Below are 22405 nucleotides of genomic sequence, written 5' to 3'. Positions count from 1 at the left end.
TAGACATTAAGAGTTTGACATTTTGGTGAGAAAGAATTGTGGTTTCTTGTTAAAGATAACTGGCCAAAACAAAACAAAAAAAAAGTAAATAAGTGCAAATTAAACTGAAGCGCTGGTAGTTTTTATTTGCTTGCTTGGCAAAGATTTTAAAATTTGAAAATAGGTAGAACTACCAAGGGAGTGTAAACTAGTGAAATTAAAAGTAAAATCTACCAAATATAAATCCTGCATTTGCTGAGACAGAATTAAATTTCTGTGTATGTATACAATTCATGTATTCCAATACTTTGCCAGAAATATATGTATACTTACTGAAGTATTTGTTCAACCAAGCAAACCATTAAATACAACCTAAATGGCTAAAATAAACTTGGTAAATAAATTATAGTAAAAAAAAAAAGATAACTGGCATTACATTTTAAAACAAGTAATGTTTCCCCTGTAATTACGCTTCCAGAGGTTCCTTCCCTCCGTTGGCTTCTCACACTCCCCTGTCCCCACCCTTGTCAGAGAGGTGCCCTGCTTTTCTCCTATAGTACCTTGCACTTCCCCTGGTATAGCACTTTGTTCATTGTTTTAGCCTATTTATTAGCCCAAATTCTTCTGAGAAAGAGAATTGGGTCTGTCTTGATTGTGCCAGGTTGATCATGATCCGTCTTGTGCCTAACACCTTTGACCTACATACAGGATGCCCATTTGTTTGGGAATTGGATTCAGCCTAGTGCCCACCCTGAAAGGCCAAGAGGTTCATTCTCTGGAAATGGGGAACTTTCCTGGAAGAGAAGAATAAGCAAGCTCATACCCCCAATGAATTCAGGAGGTGAAAATGTATAGATGCTTACTGATTCCAAACTCAGCATTGGAAAGGAATCCATCCACTTTAGGCCATTGTGCCGCCCGCCCCCCCTAACTCCACCCTTTCCTTTAAAATTTTCAACTTTCAATGAAAAAAAATTTGAAAGTACAAAATAACTGTAAATCTTTGAAGCAGATCCAGGTGCCATGTAGTTTGAACTGTTGAGTATTTCAGTGTTAGCTCACCAAAACATACTTTAAAAAAGCAGTAATTCCTTCATATCATCCAAGATGTGATATGCTAAGCATTCTATTTACTTGGTTATGGAGACGTCTTGCAGCTCAAAACGGATCCCGGAAAAATGGTTCTGAAGTTCTTTTAGCTCTTATTTTCTTGCTCCATCATTATTATTTTACTGAGGTATAATACGTTTGCCATCAGATTGCTTGTTGTAAGTATAGTTCATAGGCTTTCAGTAAAGTTGCACAACCATTGTCACAATCCAATTTTAGAATATTTGTCACCCCCAAAGAACCTTTGTCCCTTTGCCCCATTCCTACCCTATCCCTGATCACCACTTAGTTACCTAGTGCTCTCTAACAGAACTATCCCAGTGAATGCTATACCAAGCCAGTGTATTCGCTCATCATTTTAGGGGCTGCTGACCAAATACAGGGCACTGGCTCCAGGGGAAAGCTCTTCGTTCCATCAGGATTTCCATGTGCCTTTGCATCACTCTTGTCTTGGGTCTAAGCTGTTCTTTACATAGGCACCATTGGTCCAAAGGATTCCCTCCACTCTTGGGTCTTCTTGGTAGTAGTAAGCTCTTTCTCTTCTCAGCCCCCTTCTCCGTATAGCTGTTTTTTGTGAGATTCAAAGTGTGTCTCTAAGAGCATGGCTCGAATATGGGGTAGTGACAATAGGAAGGCTGAGACTCTTGTAGACGATGAATCAAGATAGCACCCCACACTAATCTTCATGTCATTATCACAGGATTTACACACATCACAAAATGGAGAATAATTGCATCAGATCACAAACCAGAGGACAACAACATGATACTGGAAATCATGGCCTAGCTGAGTGCACACATCTTTTGGGAGACCTGGTTCAGTCGAAGACTTTGTGTTGCTGTCGATTTACTTTTGTAAACAGACCGTACACCGACAGCAGCGCCGGCAGCAAGGCACGTGGTTGCTGGCGGTTGTGTGGTTCTTCCGTATTGAAACCTTAGTATGATGGTCCTTTCATTTCCAAGCAGGCGTCCATTGTTTGCACACTGACCTCGTTTAACGAGGAACCCTTGGAGTGCTGTCACGGCTTGGTTAATACATCCCCCCAGGGCTTCAGAATCAGCTAGACTTGTTTCAAAAATTAGAATTTTGACCAAGACAAATAAAAAACCTAAGGTTTTACTAATCATTGAGGTGCTTCAACAAAACAACCTAGCCAGATCGTTACATAATGACAGACTGCAGCCGGTGCACGCGCATCTGCTAGGTTTTCATTTACTTCTCCTCTTACTGCAAGCCGACTGCTGAGCAGACTTAACACTAGTTCCTATGTCACGGCCTTACCTTTGCCCTGTTTTCACTGGCATGTTCCACACTGGTTCCTGAGCTTTCTGGCTTGTGCAGGCTTACAGAGAAAGCGGGTTGTTTTATTCATGAATTTGGCTTCTTTGGTATGCTAAGTCAGTTATCACCCACTCAGCTGCTCACCAGCTTCCAAAATGTTAATTGATGTCTCCTTTCCCTCTCTTTTCTTTTGTTGGTTTATAGTTAAGAGAACAGCAACTGCAGAGAACTCTCTATTTCATGGTAAGATGAAATGCTTGTGTGCTATCATTTCCAGAACTGGAACTCTTCCCCCATTAAAATTCGTAAACTATTTATTGTGAATTGGTAGAGGTCTACCGAGCAGATCATTAGCTTTGCATTCAACAACTCAGACACGTTTCAGCTCATCCATTGCAGTATACTATCCCCTCCTCTGACTTCTCTATTTCCTGTTGTCCCTTCCTCCTCTTCCTCCTCCACTAGTGATCTGGACTTTGTCCCCACACCTCTGATCGCCAGTAGTTGATCTTTATCACAGGGTGAGTTCAGTTCCTGGCCCTGAAGTGTGATTGAGGGTCAAAGTCTCGGGGGTCCTACTTGTCTCTCCAACCCCCTATTAAATATTAGCTGCTGTTTCCATTGATTTAAGATCCTGAAATATTTTATTTTGATTATCTTGGCATTTTTTTCCTTGACCTTAGGGAACATCAAGCCCCTGATAGGCAGTCACCCACACATTGGTCCAAATGTAAGAGGGAGCATGTGATGAGGCTGTAGCCACCCCCACACGGGGGCATGTGTCTGCCCCTGGGTTGGTAGTAGAATTGTCATGTGCTCCTTATGTGGGGGCCCCTTGGTCTGTGTGCCCACCATCCACTAGCAGGAGCTCTGGAAGGTCAACCCTTGGTCTTCCGTGACCCTTCTTCATGACGCCCTTTGTGCTCTTAACACTTCTTTTCATTTCCTCCCCTTAGGATCATGGATTTTCCAGGACACTTTGAACAGATCTTCCAGCAACTGAACTACCAGAGACTTCACGGCCAGCTCTGTGACTGCGTCATTGTGGTAGGGAACAGGCATTTTAAAGCTCACCGCTCCGTGCTGGCAGCATGCAGCACGCATTTCCGTGCCCTGTTCTCGGTGGCCGAGGGCGATCAGACCATGAACATGATCCAGCTGGATAGTGAGGTCGTCACGGCAGAGGCCTTTGCCGCACTGATTGACATGATGTATACCTCCACCCTCATGCTGGGGGAGAGCAACGTCATGGATGTCTTATTGGCAGCCTCTCACCTGCATCTGAACTCTGTCGTTAAGGCCTGTAAACATTACCTGACGACAAGGACGCTGCCCATGTCTCCCCCCAGCGAGCGTGTTCAAGAGCAGAGTGCCCGCATGCAGCGTTCTTTTATGCTGCAGCAGCTGGGACTGAGCATCGTGAGCTCGGCTCTCAGCTCCAACCAGGGTGGCGAGGAGCAGCCGGCACCCATGAGCTCATCTCTGCGCAGTAACCTGGACCAGCGACCCTTCCCCATGCGACGCCTTCACAAGCGCAAGCAGTCTGCAGAGGAGCGAGCCAGACAGCGCCTGCGACCCGCCATGGACGAGTCGGCCATTTCAGATGTTGCCCCGGAGAACGGACCTCCAGGGGTTCATTCTCGGGAGGAGTTCTTTTCACCCGATTCCCTGAAAATGGTAGATAACCCAAAGGCTGATGGCCTGACAGACAGCCAGGAAGACAACACCATCATGTTTGACCAGTCTTTCGGTGCTCAGGAAGATGCCCAGGTGCCCAGCCAGTCCGACAATAGTACTGGCAACATGGCCCAGCTGTCCATGGCCTCACGTGCCACCCAGGTGGAGACGACTTTTGAGCAGGAAGCCACAACCGAGAAGAATGGGTTCCAGTGTGAAAATTCCGAGGTTGGCCTTGGTGAGGAGCACATGAGGGTGGTGGTGAAATCGGAGCCCCTGAGCTCTCCCGAGCCTCAGGACGAAGTGAGCGATGTGACCTCCCAGGCTGAAGGCAGCGAGTCCGTGGAAGTGGAAGGAGTGGTGGTCAGTGCTGAGAAGATAGACCTCAGCCCGGAAAGCAGCGACCGGAGTTTCTCAGATCCCCAGTCTAGCACTGACAGGGTAGGAGACATTCACATACTGGAAGTCACAAATAACCTAGAGCATAAGTCTGCTTTCAGCATTTCAAATTTTCTGAACAAGACCAGAGGGGGGAACTTCAGCACAAGCCAGAACAGTGAGGACAACATCCCCAACACCACCAGTGACTGCAGGCTGGAGGGTGAGGCCTCTTACCTGTTGAGTCCTGAGGCCGGGCCGGCAGGTGGGCCTTCCTCGGCACCTGGTTCTCATGTGGAGAACCCATTTAGTGAGCCCACAGACTCCCATTTTGTTAGGCCTGTGCCAGAAGTAATGGGCCTGCCCTGTGTGCAGACTTCAGGCTACCAAGGAGGAGAACAATTTGGGATGGATTTTTCCAGATCCGGCTTGGGCCTCCACTCTTCCTTCTCCAGGGTAATGATGGGATCCCCAAGAGGAGGAGCCAGTAACTTCCCATATTACCGCCGCATTGCCCCCAAAATGCCTGTTGTAACCTCCGTCCGGAGCTCACAGATCCCTGAAAACCCCGCCAGCTCCCAGCTAATGATGAATGGGGCCTCATCCTCATTTGAAAATGGTCATCCTCCCCAGCCTGGTCCTCCGCAGTTGACCAGGGCCTCTGCTGATGTCCTGTCCAAGTGCAAGAAGGCCTTATCGGAGCACAATGTTTTGGTTGTAGAGGGCGCACGCAAGTATGCCTGCAAAATCTGCTGCAAGACTTTCCTGACCTTGACAGATTGTAAGAAGCACATTCGTGTTCACACAGGTGAAAAACCCTATGCCTGCTTAAAGTGTGGCAAGAGGTTTAGCCAGTCGAGCCACCTGTATAAGCATTCGAAGACAACCTGCCTGCGCTGGCAGAGCAGCAATCTGCCCAGCACTTTGCTCTAACCCTGCCCCGGAGGTGGTGCTGAGGTGAATGGCAGGATGGAACAGTACGGCTCTGTTGGTCGGTGGGTAAGGCCATGGGGTTTGAGCTTCAGGCTGCAGCAGCTCTTGGACATTTGGACGGTAGAGACTAATCGATGCAGTACTTGTGCTGCTACATTTCTGCATCGCCGAAGTTCACGACTTGGTACAAGGATGTCATCCCTGAAGCCAAGTGGAGTAAAATAATTTGTAATTGATGTTCTTCAAGGTGGCAGATGGAAAAATTGAAGTGCAAAAAAATTTTTTTTAGCAATTTTTATAGAACTCTGTGAAGCATTTAATTAAATTTCCTATACCCTCTGACATGGGCAAAAGATGTGGCATTGTGCTTCCATAAAGATTATAGCTTTGGAAACCCTCTGAAGCAGTTCTGTCTGTAGGGTGGGACTGGACTAGAAAGCAATGACAGTGACACAAAACACATTGTTATGTAGCCAGTGGCACCTGCGCTCTGGTCTAAAAGGAAAGCCTTTGAGGAGACGCCTGCCTGCTACACTGCTTTACAGTGTATCCTGTGCTAGTGTAGGCCCCAGAAAGTACTGTATTTTTTATTTTTGTCCGATTTGCAGTCAAACACTGCACTTCCATGGTGCTGACACTGTGTCCAGGGTGAGCATTCTCTTGGACTAAAAGGTGTATATACTTTTGAGTACATTATTGTTAAATAGTTGTTTTAACAAGTTCTCTGGATTTAAAAAGGCAATTGGAAACACATTGTGAACTTGTAGGAGTAAGAAGATACTGTTTCTGTGGGTGCCGTTGTAGCAGTATTTAACCAACATGTATTACAGATGTTGAGTCAAAAAAAAACACACAAAAAGCTAGTGTTTGTCTTTGTTCTGATGCCCCGAGTCACGTTTTGCGGGACCTTTCATGGCACATTTGCCAGATGCCAGGGCAGACCTGTCCTGTCTGCCACATGTCAGCTAAGGGCCAGCCTATTCGCTGCTGCTGCTGCTCTGCACACACTCCCAGGCCCCAAGTGGCGTCTTCACAGCCAAGCTTGCTTTAATTATATACTAACCCAAACATAATGTCAGCTTCCCTTGCCCTGGGCTTTATTACTAACATAACTGATTTTAAAGTTCAATGTAGGTCCTATGCATTCGTACTTGTTGCTTTCCTCATCCACTTCTGAATGGCTGAATGGTCTGAAATCTAAAGGTTGCAGTGTTCACAAACACACATTCCCAGCCTCGCGGCCTAGAAGGCTCACACTAGCATGAGACTGTCAAAGGCAGCACTGGGTCACTGCCCAGGTCCTTGGGGTGCCCTGTGGCGGCCTTTCCCCAACCACATCTTGTCCCCTGGTAACAGCCATCAGGGCTGTTGGAGGCTTGTTTGGGCCTGAACCTGGCTTATGCACTAACAGAGGAACAGCATAGGTTCTAATGCATAGCAGTAGAACTCATGAAGTCATAGTTTGACTCATGTAAGTACGTGTTCATTTTAAAATATATATAGCCTTTTTAGAGATACCAAACCATTGTGCATAATTCAAAGAAGCCCTTCAAGTCTTACGTTTAGAAAGCTAAGCGTAGAGATACCAAACCATTGTGCATAATTCAGAGAAGCCCTTCAAGTCTTACGTTTAGAAAGCTAAGCGTGTATGTTAACCTGAGACACAATGGGTCTGTGCTTTCTCCTTGTACTCATTTCCACGTGTCTAGATAAACCGGGAATGCTTATAGTGGGGCTTAGTTTCCCCTAAGAACTGGCTCCCAGGGAGGCAAGCCTCTGTGGTCCCTCTCCTTGGAAGCACACATGGGCGAGACCTTTGGAAGATATGGGGTTGCCAGCAATGCTCAGTTCTGAGTCAATGTGAGGGGACTACATCTAAAATGGGGGGACCAGTGTTTTTTGAGGTACTTAACTTTGGCGGGGGGGTCAGCATGAAGAGCAAGAGAGGGCATCTGGAAGAGCTGTTCTTCCCTTCCATTGGCAGGAGGACCCAGAGCCGGTCTCTCACCTCAGCTAGCGACTTGTGGACTTTGTTTGGGGTCCCTCAGAGCTACCGGAGCCCTGCCTCTCTCTCTACTGCTGGATGGAACCTGGAGTCTCATCTACCTCTTAACCTTTTGTTTCTACGTGTGAGAAGCAAGCGTACAGTCCTGTGTCCTACTACGTGCTGCAGCACGTAAAACATCGTTCAAAGGTTTCACTGGACAGCCAGTCCCAGGGCGCCTCTGACCCCTGCTTTCTACCTGAATTTTGATTGGTTAGCCTTAATCAAAGCCTGACATAATCCTGTAGAAGCCTTTCTGGTGATCAAGTCCTATCAGGGCATCCTGCCAGTGGTGCTAATAAGTTGCTCCAAGTTTGAGATTTTGAAATAAAAAATTTGTCACAATCATGCTTCTTACTACTAAATATGTGTCTTGTGTGTGTGTGTGTGTGTGTGTGTGTGTACTTAGGCTATTGAGATTAAAACCTAAAAGGGAAATAAACATTTCCAACTCTGCTAGCCGTGCTTTTTGACCAGTGATACTTTTTTTTTTAAACAAAGCTACTAGGATCTACTCTGAGTCTGTGAATTGGTAACAATGATTAGTCATTCTTCTCAGGTTTTTCCCCTGCTCTCTCTTCTCTTGGCCTGTGCACACACAGTGATTTTGTTCCCAGTGCACCCAATTTCCTTCTGAGTGGGCCTCTCGGTTTGTCTCTCCGTTTGCGGTGTGGTAGGTGTCGGGGAGGGCTGGGACCAAGAGCCTTGGGCGTGGAGCATGGCTTTGGCAGTGTGGGCATGTAAGCTGGCCTGGAGGGAGGGTGGTGGTGGTGGTGATTAGCCAGAGACTATCCCTCCAGCGAGTGAGGGAGGAGGAGGAGCTAGTAAGTATGCGGAAACAAACTTTACAATAAAAACCAAGAAACCTGCTAAAAACTAAGGGTCCGATGATTTTTAACAAAGACGACAGTATTGTGACCTTAACTCTCCTCTGCTCTGTGGCTGCTGGTTTTGTCTGCTGGTCTAGTGATGCAAGTGTCGGGGCCCATTGTCAGGAGATGAAGGGATTTGAGCCGAGAGGAACAGGGATAAATGGGTTTGGCTAGGTTCTAACAGTTAACCTGCTAGGGGACAAGGCAGTTGCTTGATGCCCTGGAAGAAAAAAAGTGAGCGGATAACATTCTTCATTAGTGTCTCAGTTCCAGAATTATTTAATGAGTTGACACCTTTTGCCGCTGTTTTCCAAGCATGAAAGTGGCCTGTGTGACCATTAGCACCGTCTTCCCACGACAGGATCCGGACAGAGCAGATGGCCCCGTCCTGTGGTCCAGATTGAGCCTGGGACATCTGACAGGATACCGTGCACCGCAGTCTTCCGAGATTCCTGGCTGGCTGGTTAGAGCTTGAGCTCGCTGGGCATCGGCTCCCCTCTCAGGCCAGCCAGCAAGTTGTTAGCTGCCAACAAGGACATAGTGTTGCGGGTTCTGTGGGTGGCACTGCCAATGTGGGGCAGGATCACTGGAAAGAAGAAAAGGGGTAAGATGAGGTGCAGTAGCCTTCAGCTTTCTCACGGCCTGGCTTCGCCTGGGAGAAGAACAAAACCTACTTCACATGTCGGGATTTGCCACCTGGCCCCGCTGTCACTGGGGCTGAGGGTTAGAGCGACCAAGTTGAGGGACTCCAGGCTGCTGAAACCAGACACAAGTGTGATGAGAAAGATGTATCATAAGTACAAGAGTGTCATGGCCAGATGGGGTCTTGGAGCCTAACTCCTCGCAGGCCCTTCAGTTAGTAGACGGTGGAACTGGGTAGCGATGGAGCTGGGTTTATCACATTCTCCACACACTCAGCCTGAAAGCGAGGCTGCACAGGGCCAGGGTGTCCCTGATGTGCAGGAGCAAGCCCGAGCTGACATGCTGGGGAGCACAGAACAGTGAGGCCACTGGTTTCTGAAAGGAGAGGAGGCACTGAGCTGATCTCTAAGGAGGGAGGGAAAACAGCGCTCAGCTGTGGGCAGCAGCCCTGACACCACAGCCAATGTTCTTGCAAGCTGTGGGGTTTTCAAGGCCCACAGTGCAGGCATTCATGGGGGAGGTCCGAGCAGGGCCTTCTGTGAGCATCTAGTTCAGAATATAAACAGGCAGTCAGCCTGGTGTCCTTATTAGTGCCCTTACGGCTGACTTAGTCTGGAGAGAGAGAGGAAGAAGAGTCGTGGGCTGGGTACAAAGCTATTAGCTAGGTCACTGAAGAGGTTACAAATACAAAGGCAGTGGCCCTGAAAAAGCAGCAGCATCCAAGAACAGGCTAGAAACGAACAGTCTCCGGCCCCTTCTAAGACCTATTGAGGCTGAAACTTGGACTGGGTCCCAGCCTCCAGGGGCCTGGCACGCGCAGACGTTTGGGACCCACTGTGCTAGCCAAAGTAGCACTTGCAGGAAGGGGAGCAGGTGCGTGAGGTGTTCTGGACAATTCTCGCAGTTACAGTGCTGGGAATGGGCTGAGTGAGCGGTCCACAGGAGTCAGAGTTGACTTGGCAGTGAGCTGGGCTTTTTGGTTTGAGACAAGTGAAGGAAGCGGCCCTTGGAAGCTGACACTGAGACCCCCGTGGTGAGTGCACCGACCATTGCTTGCACCTGCCAGGGGCCCCTGCAAACTGGATTTACCAGGCACTACAGGCAGGAATTACTACCGCGAGGTTCCATTATCAAGACACCTGGCAGGAAGGAGCAAGTCTGGTGGGCCTCCGGTGCCCCTCACAGCAGGGCCGGTGGCCCAGCCCCAGCACCACACAGCCTGATACCAGAGGTTGAGTTTGGAGACAAGAAAGGGCTTCATAACACCCAAGTTATCAGTTTTGGTTTCACAATTCCACTTGGGATTTCTCACAGTTAAAACTTGTTAGTAGTAATTCACAGTAACTGATTTTACCCACAACTAGCTGGCAGATAGACAATCAACCGCTTTTTAAAAAAGAAATGAATTCACTCACCCCCACATACAACTTTCTTTAGGGGGAGGCCTATCTCCTATGTCACTCGCCAGCATCCCAAGGACACCAAGCGTGTCTGGTTCTGGGTGCGGCCCTCCATACTCTACAGCTTTCACCGTCAGCAGCTTGAAATGCTGTGGTCCTAGAGTGGGAATGAGGACTTTCCTTCTAAAAGGCCAGTTCTTACCACAGTTCTTCAGGGTCAGGAGAGGGTGGTTTGTAGGCAGTGGTTCTGGGGTGGTTACATCAAGGCCAGCAGCTGCAATCTGACCACTGGCCAAGGCCTGGTACAGGTCATCCTGGTTGACCACATCGCCCCTGGGGATGACAGTGGTGGTGTGAGTGCCCTCAGCGACCTTCCCCCAGGCTGCTGAGGGCAGAATATCCGTGTAATGCACACACTTCCCCATGTCCAGTGCTCACCCATTTCTCTAGGATGCATTTGTATGTGTGTGTGTGCTTCACCTCAGATTCAGCCTTTGCAACAACGAAAAACTCACAAAGAAACAAAAGATAGCCCATTCAAAAGAATAGCCTCCACGGAGGTCCAGATAATAGACTTAAGAGACAAAGTCTTTAAAGCAACAATAGTAAGTCTTGAAGATCTACCTGAAAAGATGGAAAATAAGCGAAAGACAAGGACAAAAGAATACAGAAGACATTTAAAAGGAAACCTAACATGCTAAAACTGACAAGTACGGAACTGAAATGGAAAACTCACTGGAGGGGCTTGACGGCAGATTAGAGCTGAGATGAAAGAATCAACAATTGAAATGATGGAATCTGAGGAACAACATTAAAAATAAATGGAGAAATGTGAACTGAGTCATAGGGGACTTGTGGGACATTTGTACTGTGGGAATCTCAGAGGAGGAGAGAGAGTGGCCAAAACTCCCTACATTTTATGAGCGTCCAAGACGCTCAACAGAATCTAAGCAAGATATGAATGGAGGAACCTGATGCAAAGGGCTTAAGTGGAGAGCAAATGCTTTGAAAATGATGAGGGCAAAGAAGGTACAGATGTGCTTTACACAATTGATGTATGTATGGATTGTGGTAAGAGTTGTATGAGTCCCTAATAAAATGTTTTTTTTTTTTAAAAGATGTGAAGGGAGACACCAGACAGTGTAAGATGTAACAAAATAATTTATAAATTATCAAGGGCTCATGAGAGAGGGTGGACCGGGAAGGGAGGGGGAAAAATGAGCTGATGCCAGGGACTTACGTGGAAAACAAATATTTTGAGAATGATGAGGGTAACGAATGTACAAATGTGCTTTACACAATTGATGTATGTATGGATTGTGATAAGAGTTGTATGAGCCCCCAATAAAATGATTTTTAAAAAAAGAGTCTAAGCAAGATAACCCAAAGAGTGACACCAAGACACATGACACTCTTCACTCTGTAAACCTGTATCAAAAGCATCTTGAAAGCAACAAGAGAGAAGCAAATCGTACCACAATTTCCACAGGCACCACGGAGGCCAGCACACAGTGGGAGTGTGACATATTTAAAGTGCTGAAAGGGAACCACTGCCAACCGAGAACTCTCTCTGGCAGAACTGCCCTTAAGAAATGAGGGTGGCCCACCCGGCCGCACTGGTGGCTCATCAAAGCGTGGTGGCCATCGACTACCCTCTCACGACCCCCTGGGTCCCTGCAATGCGAGGCCCGAGGACCTGATGAACACGCTGCACATGCCTCCCGGAGAACTACCAGGTGAAGTGCTGCTTCCACCGCCGCCTCTCCAGCCCCAGCTCTCTGACAAGATGGGGGACGAGAACGGGGAGATTGTTGGCCACGTGCTGGCCAGAATGGAGGGGGACCCAAAGGACGTGCCCCATGGACACATGATGTCGCTGGCTGCGAAGCCGCTCACCTTGGCCTGGCGCAGAAGCTGATGGACCAGGCCTCCCAAGCTAGGATTGAGAACATCCACGCTAAATGGCTCTGCACGACAGGAAGTGTAACCGAGCCGCCCTGCACCTCAACTTCCAGATCAGGGAAGTGGAGCCCGGGTCCAACACAGATGGGGAAGATGTGTGTGCCAGGAAGTGGGACCTCACCCTGATGGCGGGAGGAACTGAGGCGGCAGCTGGAGCAGAAGAAGAGCAGGCCCGTGGAGCTGGGGCCCGTTGACAAGAGCAACTCAATGCCGAGTGCATGCGAGGCCTCCCGGGAGCAAGGATCTCGGTGAGCTCAGCATGACCAGAGAGCATGGATGTGAAGATCAGCTCAGAGGTCTCCGCCTCCACCTCCTAAGCCTGACCAAACCCCACCTCACCCTACCTACTAGATCACCCAATACAGTTCACCCCTGCCCTAGGAGGAACAAAAATGAGAGTGAAGCGAAGACATGGCTAGGCAAAAAAGTGGAGTTCATGACCATGAGATCAGGTTGAAAAGAAAGTGCACTAGCTAGTAATGCGGCACTGCATGAAGAGCAGGTCTCCCGGGGGATGTGGGGCAGCCTCGGGTACCTGCTGATGTTGACAAACACTGCCGTTTTCTTCATCTTCTGGAAGAAGTCTTTGTTGCAAAGCTCCTTGGTTGCAGGTGTTAGGGAGCAGGCGACCACGATGAAATCAGACGTGGCGGCCAGCTCGGGGACAGACACTGGGGGAGGGCAGGGTTCCATCAGACACTGATGCCCAGATCAGGGGCAGTGAGGTGGGGGGAGACCAGGCCCTCTCCTCCCCCCTGCATCATGGAAACTGCTGGGATGGTTCCTACAGGTCTCTGGGCAACTCTGATAACTACAGCCATTCATGGAGCCTGCTGTACCAGCTCAGTCCACCAGTCCCTTGGCCTAACTAATGGGGAAACTGAGGCCAGAGAGGGGCAGGAACTTATTCCCTGCCTGTAGGGCCAGGTGTGCCAAGGGGGTGAGAAGAAGCTAAAGCTCACTGAGCTGTCTTCTGCTGGGAGACTGTATCCGCCTGGACAGAAGGGCTTTTTCTCATTCACACAAAGCTTGGGATACTTCCACTTTATTTGAAAACTGAGTTCAAGTCCCTGGTTCTGCCTTATACCCCATCACCATCGCTCCTGCACAGAGAAAATTCCCCATGTGACCACGTTTTCCATCCCTGCCCTCCCTGAGGGGGCCTGTGTGTCCAGCAGGGAGATTAGTTAGTATCACGGGGGGCCCTGGACACAGCCTGCAAGTGGTGCTGTTAAAGAGGATGGGAAAACCCCGAGACAGGGCCCAGCGGGGTTTCCTGTGGGCATCAAGGTTTTACCTACCAAACTCAGCTTGGAATTCCTCTGCTTCCCGAGGCCGGGGCTGCCGTCCAGTGTATAGAAATCTCTGGACACCGAATGGTTTCAGACGGCGAGCAATCGCCTGACCTGCACACAAGGAGTGAGTGAGTTCACAGCTTGGTCCCCACCCACCCACAGAGAGCAGGGGCAGCTCCAGAGGCAGGATGCCCCTTGGGGTCAGATCAGTACAGTCCTGACATCAGCTGCTCCTGTTTCCTATGGACGGAGTTGGGGGCTGCCCTCAGGGCCCCGTAGCACCCTTCAGAGACCTGGAGGCAGGGTCATAGCTCCTCTGTGGCTGTGACTGGCTTGTGCTGTCCCCACGTGGTCCTGCCACCTTGAGGGCCATTTATTACCCTCCTCTCAGAACTGGACCTGGCATTCCAGAAGAGTTAGCAAAGCAGTTCTCTCCTCGTCTGTACTCTGCTTCTGGTACAGCAGGTACACATCACGTTTGACTTCGAGGCACTGCCTCATGGCCAGCTTGCCCCCAAATTTAAGATTTAAGTTGTCTTTTCAGCTTTAGAACTTCCCCCAAAGCTGCTGGTGCAAGCAACTCTCTGCAAAGGGCAGGGCTGCTGGTCAGACAGGCTGCCCTCCACCCCACACTCCCACCGTGCATCCAGGCAGGGGGCCAGAGAGCTGAGGGAGCAAGCCCTTCACTGAGACTGCCCTAGACGGGCCACTCCACACTGTCCACAGAACCATAGCAAACTGCCCGCTAGGCCCATGGGTCAAGGACTTGGGGCTCCGTGGACCCAGGCCCGTGGGAATGTGGACTGTCCTCAGCAAGCACTCCGACAGGTGCCCAACACTTGCTTTCCTTTGTTCTTGTGGCTGTGACCGTCCTGCATCCTGGCTCATCATCACCCACTTAGTTTCTTCAGGCAATGCTGTTTGTTTGTTTGGGGGCAGGGGGGTGCAGTGTTTAATGAGAATCTTCTCATCAGAGATTTTCCAACTACATGCATCACCAAGGAGGGAGGAGTTTTAGCATCTAAACACGTGGTGCCAGGGATGTGAATCAGACCATGAGAACTCACCTATGCGGCCCAGCCCGATGACACCCACAGTGCTCTGGGTGAGGCCATGGCCACACAGCCACAGGGGCTTCCAGGAGGTCCAGCCGCCGCTGTGGAGAGTGAGGTGGTAAGTGAGTGGCCCCGGCCTCTGGCCAGTACAAAAGCCAACTGCAGACTCGGGTCCAGCAGTGCAGGGCGAGGTACTGCAGAACCAGTGGACTAAGGCAGGTTGTAGATCCCCAAGGTCTATCTGCTGGGGTGACGGAAGCGTCTCTTGAGCCACCCCTGGCCTGCCCCATGTTGTTACTGCACCGCCCCACCCTGAAGCCCACCACCCTATCTGATGATGCCCAGCCTTCACCCCAGCTGCTTGCTGCCCAGGAGGGACTTCCCCAACTCTTACTAGACAGGCCTGAACCCTATTATCTGAACCCCAAGGGCCAGATCTCAGACTTCTTCAGCCTTTGGAAAGGCCGTGCGGTACACACGCTGTCTTCTACTTCACACCATTGGAGCGTCTGGGGCCTTCTTCACATCAGAACTTCTGCAGCTACGCTTTCGGCCATCCCCACGGAATGACGACCGGAGACAGCCTCATGGGGTTCCAGACAGGGTTGGCTCCCAAAAGAGTGATGCGATGGGGATTTTGGCATCAGGGGTGAGGGGTGGCAGGTTGGTACCTCTCAGCACTCAACGGGATTGCCGCCTGCTGCTGCTTCCGGGAAGCCTGCCTGGTCCACACCTCCCAATAGCACTGACTTTATCCCCCTGCTCTGCTCCTCTCCTCTCATGATCCCTTTCAGCTCTGCCAGTGCCTAGTCTTCTGCCTGAGTCTGTTCTCCGGCACCCCGGGACTCAGTTGTACAAGAACCAGCCAGGAGCTGAGCCCACTCTCCCATCAGGCGTTCACTCACTTCTTCACTTCTTCGATGGCTTCTGGCAATCTGCGGCAGGCGGAGAGCAGCAGGGAGACGGCGAGCTCGGCGGTGGCATCCGTCAGGACATCGGGGGTGTAGCCCACTCGGATCCCACTACGAGGCAAACATGTAGTAACATCTGCCACAAGCGTCCTCACCAATTCCTACTGCTGGGGCCTCTCCACCTGACACTTGGTTCCCTTTTTGCTAAGCCTGCCAGAAAGCTCAGCGCTAGAAATGAGCACTCATGGATGTTCACCCTTGTTCCGATGGCAATTATCTCCCCCACTGGGGAAGATACACAGATCAGGGTTCAAGGGCAAGTAACTACTTAACCTTGAATACCTTCATCTAGGGAAACAGATGAAGTTGACAACCAACAGGTCAGCGGTTCTGTGGGCGAGCCGTGGCACTCTGTCCCCATAAAGATGACAGCCTCGGGAAGCCCATTGCACAGTTCTAGTCTGGCCTGTTGGCAGCTGTGAGTTGGGATCAACTCCATGAGCTCACAGGGAAACACGAAGACTTGCCTTTTGCACTGAGGGGCTGCAGAAAGATACTGGCCTGGGCAGGGTAACACACGGGGCAGGGGTTATGCGCTCATTCTGACCTCTGGACTTCCTGCTGAGCTGTGTCCTCGTGGGCGCATTTTATCACCGGCCACCTGACAGGCGCGCCGAATGGCAGAGCGGTACAGTGTGGAAACAGCGCCAGCCTCAGCTCCTCTCGCACCTCTCCGGCCGCGCCCTCCCCTGCCCGCTGGCCCCACCCCCAAAAAAAATCCCAGGCCGCATTTACCGCTTCTTGAGTTCATCGAGAGCCAAATGGTCCACGCCCACGGACAGCGTGCTGACGACTTTGAGATCGGCTCCTGGGGTGCACACAAAGCAGCCTTTGGGTCCTTCTGAGTGGATCACAGGCCTGCCCCAACCGCAGGGGCACCTGGCTGCTTATCATTTTCTTAGACTCAGGGTCAAGGCTGGTGTCCCTGTTCATTTAAGATTTGGCAACAGCAATCAATGGGTTCACGAGGGAATGAAAGGTTCCAAAGTTGTTGGTGGCGATGCATGCACACCTTTCTTAATATGACTGAACTCTAGTGAGTTGTGTGATTGTTAATGACATCACAATAGAACTATGTAAAAAAAAATCAGAGCAACCCATTCACCAGGTTCCGACACGGACTCAGCGGCATTAAGGATGCCATGTGGCCCCTGAGACTGACACCAGGCCCCTGTTCTTCCTCACTAGACCAGTGGTTCCCAAAGAGGGCAGTGCCACCCCTAGGAGCACTGCAGCGAACCAGGGAGCTGCAAACGCAGGCACCTACAGGTTACCCTGGATCATGGGGTAGGGTACAAAAGTTTAAAATGCCAGGGGAGCGCTAATTTTTTTTCCCGAAAAAGGAGCAATAGGCCAACTAAGTTTGGGAGCCAAATGGACTCGACTGTGCGCCCTGTGAGGATCCCCCCCAGGCACCTGAGAGAGCACCATGAAAGTGGGCAGCAGCACCCTCTTCACCAGGCAGGCAGGCAGCTCCCAGGCCAAGGCTGGGGTGCGGGAGCCAGTCCTAACTCAAGGACTGCGGGCCTTGGGTGCTCTCTCCCTCACCAGCTGCCTCCCTCCAGGAAGCCCCCTGGGCAGCGCAGAGGGGCACAGTGTGTGCCAGGTGGGGCGGCAAACACTGCTCCCTAGGTCCCTGTTGGCCTGCTCCTGGAGCCTACAGGACAAGATGCCTGCCTGGTGCACACACCTGCCAAGTCCAGGAGCTTCTTGTCCACGCGATCGGAGAGAAGGCACAGCAGGCCGTGGGCACCAGCCACACCTCGCTCGAGCTCCTTGCGGGGGATGGGCTCGTCCGAGTCCCACTGCTCCACTTCACAGCTTAAGGTACAGGAAAGGTCACTCAGTCCCCACCTCCTCCCCCTCACCCAGAAACCCCACAGTCACCCCTGCCTCCCTCTCAGGTGGTCAGTTGTTGGGGAGACCACGGAGGGAAGAGAGGAGTCTGGATGATGTAACGAATGGACTGACTGTGTCCCCCTAAAAGTCAGCTTAACAAAAGGTGTAAGCCAAATCACACTGTGATCTACTGGCAGACCAAGGCTCTTCTTGATTCCCTGGAGAGAGCACGGCCTTGTCTAAAGCCCAAACTTAAGATCTGTGAGAAAGTATGTTTCTATTCTTATGAGCCATGCCGATGGGGGAACTTTGTAGGGCAATGCCCCTGACCGCTGCATCTCCTCCTGTCCCGCTCGGAAACTCTCACACTTGGACAAGCTGACCACGACAAGTCAACATGGAGGTTCAGGGCCGCATCCCTGGCAGCACCACCAGAGAATTCACCTACTCATATACCGCACACACACCCCGCGCACCCATAGAACGCAATGCAAATTGTGTGCACACATGTATGGTGGAAAGAAGAAGCCGACCATGCTCGAGTTATGCATCTTATGCAAATTACAGAGCACGTGGGCTAAAGCACAGTACATTTCCAGGGCCTCTCAGGCCTTGCCATTGAATTCCGTCCGACACCAATGGCAGCCACTGGGAGCATCCTGCTTGTCACTGTGAGCTCTGGTTGGGTGGCTATGCACGTCGGCGGTTCAAACCAACCCGCTGCTCGGTGGGGGAAAGGAGAGGCCTTTTGCTCCCATCACGATGAAAAGCCTCAAAACAAAAAACCATTGCAAGGCTCTGTCGCATGCGTCCACCATGAGTCGGGGTGGACTGGGCAGCAGGGAGTTTGGGTTGGTTTCGACAGAGCCTGGCGCAGAGTGGGGGCTACTGCCGCCGTGGTTGTCGCTGCTTTCCTTCTCCCCGCCTCCTTAGTAATTAATGGACTGAAATGAAAAACAAATCACCCCCTGCCCCGAAAGTTGTTTCCGAGGCTGGCTCCCACCTCGCTTTCCCTGCCAGACTCAGCAGCGTCTCGATCTGGCAGAGTGAAGCCGACCGACTGCAGTCAGAGCAGATGGAGCGCAAACCCGAGCGAGGCTGTGTGACTATGCGCACTTTCCCGGCCTCTGTTTTCTCTTTTGGGGATCGGGAATCTTAAGACCGAATTCACAGGATCGCAAGGGTCATGTTAGTTTGTTAGATGAAGCGCCCGGCGAGGCTGGCACACAGACAAGTTCAGTTTCCAACGATCATCCCAGGGTCCTGCCAACTGCCCAAAGAGGACACTCAGTGGCTGCCACAACCTCTGACCGCACCTGCCTGTCGTCAGGAGGGTGACCTCGGTGAGTGACTGAGTCAAAGCCTGTCCCATGCGTCCTGGCGCTCTTCCCTGTCCCCGTGACAGTGACCAAGGAGGAGTCCAGTGCCCGCTCCCAGCGCCCCTGCACCGGGCCTGGAGAGAGCTGGGGCCCGTCGCACAAAAAATTATCTCCCAAGAGCTCCAGTCAGGCTTGGCTCTGGCCCTGGGGCAGGCCCGCCTCCCCTCCGCAGAATGCCTGGGGCCTCGGAAGGTCGCCCCCAGCTCCTCCCAGCGCAGCTCCACGCGCCCCCGGAGGCGCGCCTGGGAGTCACGGAGGCACCCCGAGTGACTGGGGCCTGGGGGGCTGAATGCGCCGGGGTGGCCCGCGGCAGGTGCGCTGGGGGCTCCCCGCCTCTTCTTGCGTCCCGCCCAAGCCCGTGCGCCCCGCGAGGAGCGGCCGGCCCTTCTTACTCTGCCGCCTCGGAGAGCGCGGCCCAGCCCTCCGGGGGAATCCTGCGGGTGACGAACACCTTCATGAGTCTCGCAGGCCTCATGCAACCTGCAGCCCCTGGACACCGAGCAGGCCCGGCCGGATCAAGCGGCCCGGGAAGTGGAGTCGGGCCTGGGCGGAGCCTCCTGGGAGGCGTGGCCTCGGTGTGCGGGGGCGGGGCTGGCGCGTGCGCCCGGCACAGATGTCCGGGTGAGCAGGCTGGTAGGTGTTGGTGGCTGCGCAGTCAGTGCTGGGGGCCTGGGGGCTGTCGGCATCTCGGAAGGGCCTCTGTCGTACTTTGTGCGATTCCTCACAGGACGCCCATGCTTGTCACGGACCCGGCGTTGCTGGAAAGCGCAGGCTGCCTGGGAGGAAGGTGGAGTTAGCACCAAGGCCAAGCACAGGGTCCGAAGCCCGGCCCTGCCGCCTGCGGGCTGCCTCACTTGCTTCTCCAGCCTCAGCGGGAGGGAGGTCGTTGTTGGCAACACAGAGGGGCCTTGAAGAAGGGGTCAGGTGTTCTGGCTCGGGACCAGGCAGCTCGACCTTCAATCCCAGCCATTAACGAGGGATTAACGTTAATAAACGAGGAATTCAGCTTCATTCTGCCTCAGTTTCCTGCCATTAACGAGGAATTCAACTTCAATCTGCCTCAGTTTCCTTATCTGTAAAATGGGGACAATAATAGTTCCTGTCTCATGCTTACACCACCTGGGCACTTGACAAATGTCAACACGCCCAAGTGTCCTAAGTCCAAAAGTTGGTTACACAAAGGGGCAGAAGTTAAAGCCAGACTCAAGCAGCGGAGGGAGGAGACCGTAGGTTGTGGGATGCAAAAAGGTTTTTCCCCAGGTTGTCTGCTCCAAATATATGCCAAACCTAGGATGCCGCTTGCACTGCATGGTAAGTGACTACACTTGGACGTCAACGCAAGCTGCTTAATCTCCCTGAGAGTTATCAGCCATCTAGCAATCAGACTCTAGTCTGTACCCCCTTAAGTAGGGCCCACTCCTTTCTGATAAGGATAGTGGACTGTTGCAGAAAGCAAATGTTTTGAGAACTATGATGGTGTTAGATCTCTCTGGAGATAGAGTTGTACCTTGGTCCGAAGCCTGGTTCGTGACCCAAGTGAGTTTTACGAGAGTTAGAAGTTTCAGGTTTACACCCATAGGACTCCTCCGAACCATGCAGCCTGGCGGAGGCTGCTCAGCATCACGCAGACAAAGTTCTCCCTCCCCTAACTCTAGGCTCCTGCCTTTTCAAGGATTCCACAGGGAGACGTGGTGGACAACCCCTGATTGACCCCATTGGCTGAATTGAATTCACCTGGCCCAGGTGGGCCAATCCAGGTTTAGCGCCCACCCATGCCTACTAGCGGGAAACCTGAGCTTCTGAGCATGTGCAGTGCGCCACTCCTTGTTCCTGCGCTTGGCTCTCTGGGCATGTGTTAATGGACATTCCCCATCCCTACGCTTGAGCTACCTAACATTGGCAACAAATGTACAAATGTGCTTGACACAATAGATGGATATATAGATTGTGATGAGTTGTCCAAGCCCCCAATAAAATGATTTTTTTTAAAAAAGGAAGGTCCAGAGACAAGGTCAAGCCCACTCAAGGGTGATCAAGGTTAGGCTGCCATCTTGAATCTAGGGTCATTCCATCTTGTCACATGTGTACCCCTAATCCCTCCCCTTCCTATTATATGTACACCCCTATATTGCCCCCCCCATTGCTTATATTGCCTATGGTACAACCCCTTCTTGTTACGTATGTGGTTACCTGTAATCGGGGGGCTTGCACACCCTCCAGAAATATATAAGCCTTGGTTAGAAATATATGTCTCTCCTCCTCCTCACGTCTCCCACCTCCATATGGACCACCAAGAAAGGCTGAGGTGAGCATGTTTGATTCCTTTATTTTACTCTGCCTCCTATTTTTCCTGTTCTCTAGGTCGACTTTATGATAATCTTTATATATTATCGCTGTATACTTGTGCCCGCGGACCCCGATACTGTTAGAGGCTGGCTACTCTGACAGTAGGTCAGCCTGCTGCTTCATGTGTGCCTAGGGCCTTTCAGTTCTGCCGACTGTAGCAGAGTCCAATTCGGTCTTTAGCTGAATCTGCCTCCTGGGGTCCAGATAAGGAAGCTGGAATCTGCACAGAGAGGTGATACCATCAGCTTCATGTTGCATGACAAGTCTCTGGAGAGGCCCGAGCTGGCCCCGGTGCTGCCTGGGTCCTGGGCCACCTGCTACAGCCTGACTTGAGTGACACTACGCAATGTGTGACCCATAGCTGCTCTCTGCACTCCTGGGCCACCTCACACATTTCTGAAGTCCATCAAACACTGGCAAATGAAGTGTTTTTCTGTCCCCAGGCCAGTCGACTGGGGTCAGTCACTTCACCTTCTGTTAATGAGTTATGACACTGGAAGCCAGTTCCTCCCAGGCAGGACCGTCAAGGACACTGGGCAAGTTTGTCCATCAGGGTCAGGAGGGTCATGGCACCTTAGCAGGGCTCCTCCCCCAAGACCTAGCACACCATGTGTGATCAGTAAGTGCTTTGGGGTGGTGGACCTGGGGCTGGCACACGAATCCAGTCAGGGGACCCTGGCTTTGGAGGGCAAGGAGGCTGCTCTGGGGGTTGCTTGGTTAAAATAATCATAATGACGAGGTGGTATCTAAGGAGCTCTTGGAAAGTTCCACTTGCCCAACTAGCTTGTTTGGACACTGTACCAGGAGAGCCCAAGGGCAACATCGTGTTTGATAAAGTGCAGCCAGCAGGGATCTGTGAAATGGATTGGCCCAATAGCCGCTCAATGAACTTGAACGTGGGGGTGAGGATGGCACAGACTTCAGCAACTCTCCGTCCGGTTGTGCGTCAATTCAATTCCAACTAACAAGTAAAATCAAGACACTGCACATGGTAACTCACTAGTGTAAACTTCTCAGCACCCAAAAAAGGTGCATGCTGTTACCGCCCCAGCTTATAGAGGAGGAAGTTGACACCACCAACAGGGGAGGCCCTCACTCCAGCGAGGTCACACACCCAGAAAGAAGGGGAGCTTGGACTCAAGTTCTGGCCCTCTGGTTTCAAACCGCTGCTCTTGACCGCCTTGTATGCTTGTGGGGATGGGGAGGGCGAAGAAGGCGATAAGGGGCAACTTAGAGGTA

The 22405-nt window shown here is 51.5% G+C and overlaps 2 protein-coding genes and 1 pseudogene across 8 annotated transcripts in view; 2 read left to right on the top strand and 1 right to left on the bottom strand.

The window, feature by feature from the left end:
* The window catches only part of ZBTB5 (zinc finger and BTB domain containing 5), a 32092-nt gene extending 20663 nt beyond the window's left edge, over positions 1 to 11429 (top strand). For 6 of the 7 annotated variants that reach the window (XM_075560171.1, XM_075560168.1, XM_075560167.1 and 3 more), the window contains exon 2: positions 3330 to 11429. In XM_075560171.1, the coding sequence (XP_075416286.1) occupies positions 3334 to 5361 (2028 nt within the window). In that variant the 5' untranslated portion in view covers positions 3330 to 3333 and the 3' untranslated portion in view covers positions 5362 to 11429. Of the gene's footprint in view, positions 1 to 2573; positions 2617 to 3329 lie in introns of those variants that run through there. The other variant, XM_075560170.1, reaches the window with a different exon arrangement.
* Positions 8526 to 19371, bottom strand: GRHPR (glyoxylate and hydroxypyruvate reductase). Its single transcript, XM_075560173.1, has 9 exons — positions 19213 to 19371; positions 17293 to 17423; positions 16338 to 16410; positions 15537 to 15653; positions 14644 to 14732; positions 13583 to 13687; positions 12817 to 12952; positions 10522 to 10652; positions 8526 to 8863 (listed from the first exon to the last, which is right to left on the bottom strand). Exons 1-9 carry the CDS (start codon positions 19293 to 19295, stop codon positions 8742 to 8744), a joined length of 987 nt encoding a protein of 328 aa, XP_075416288.1. The 5' UTR covers positions 19296 to 19371; the 3' UTR covers positions 8526 to 8741.
* LOC142460177 (N-alpha-acetyltransferase 10 pseudogene) lies at positions 11014 to 12533 on the top strand (annotated as a pseudogene).
* Positions 19372 to 22405: the final 3034 nt, after the last annotated feature.

The sequence above is a fragment of the Tenrec ecaudatus genome, chromosome 10, assembly GCF_050624435.1.
Source record: "Tenrec ecaudatus isolate mTenEca1 chromosome 10, mTenEca1.hap1, whole genome shotgun sequence".
Taxonomy (NCBI): Eukaryota; Metazoa; Chordata; class Mammalia; order Afrosoricida; family Tenrecidae; genus Tenrec; species Tenrec ecaudatus.
Note: the sequence above shows the minus strand (reverse complement) of the source record. Positions and strands in the feature narration are given on the sequence as shown.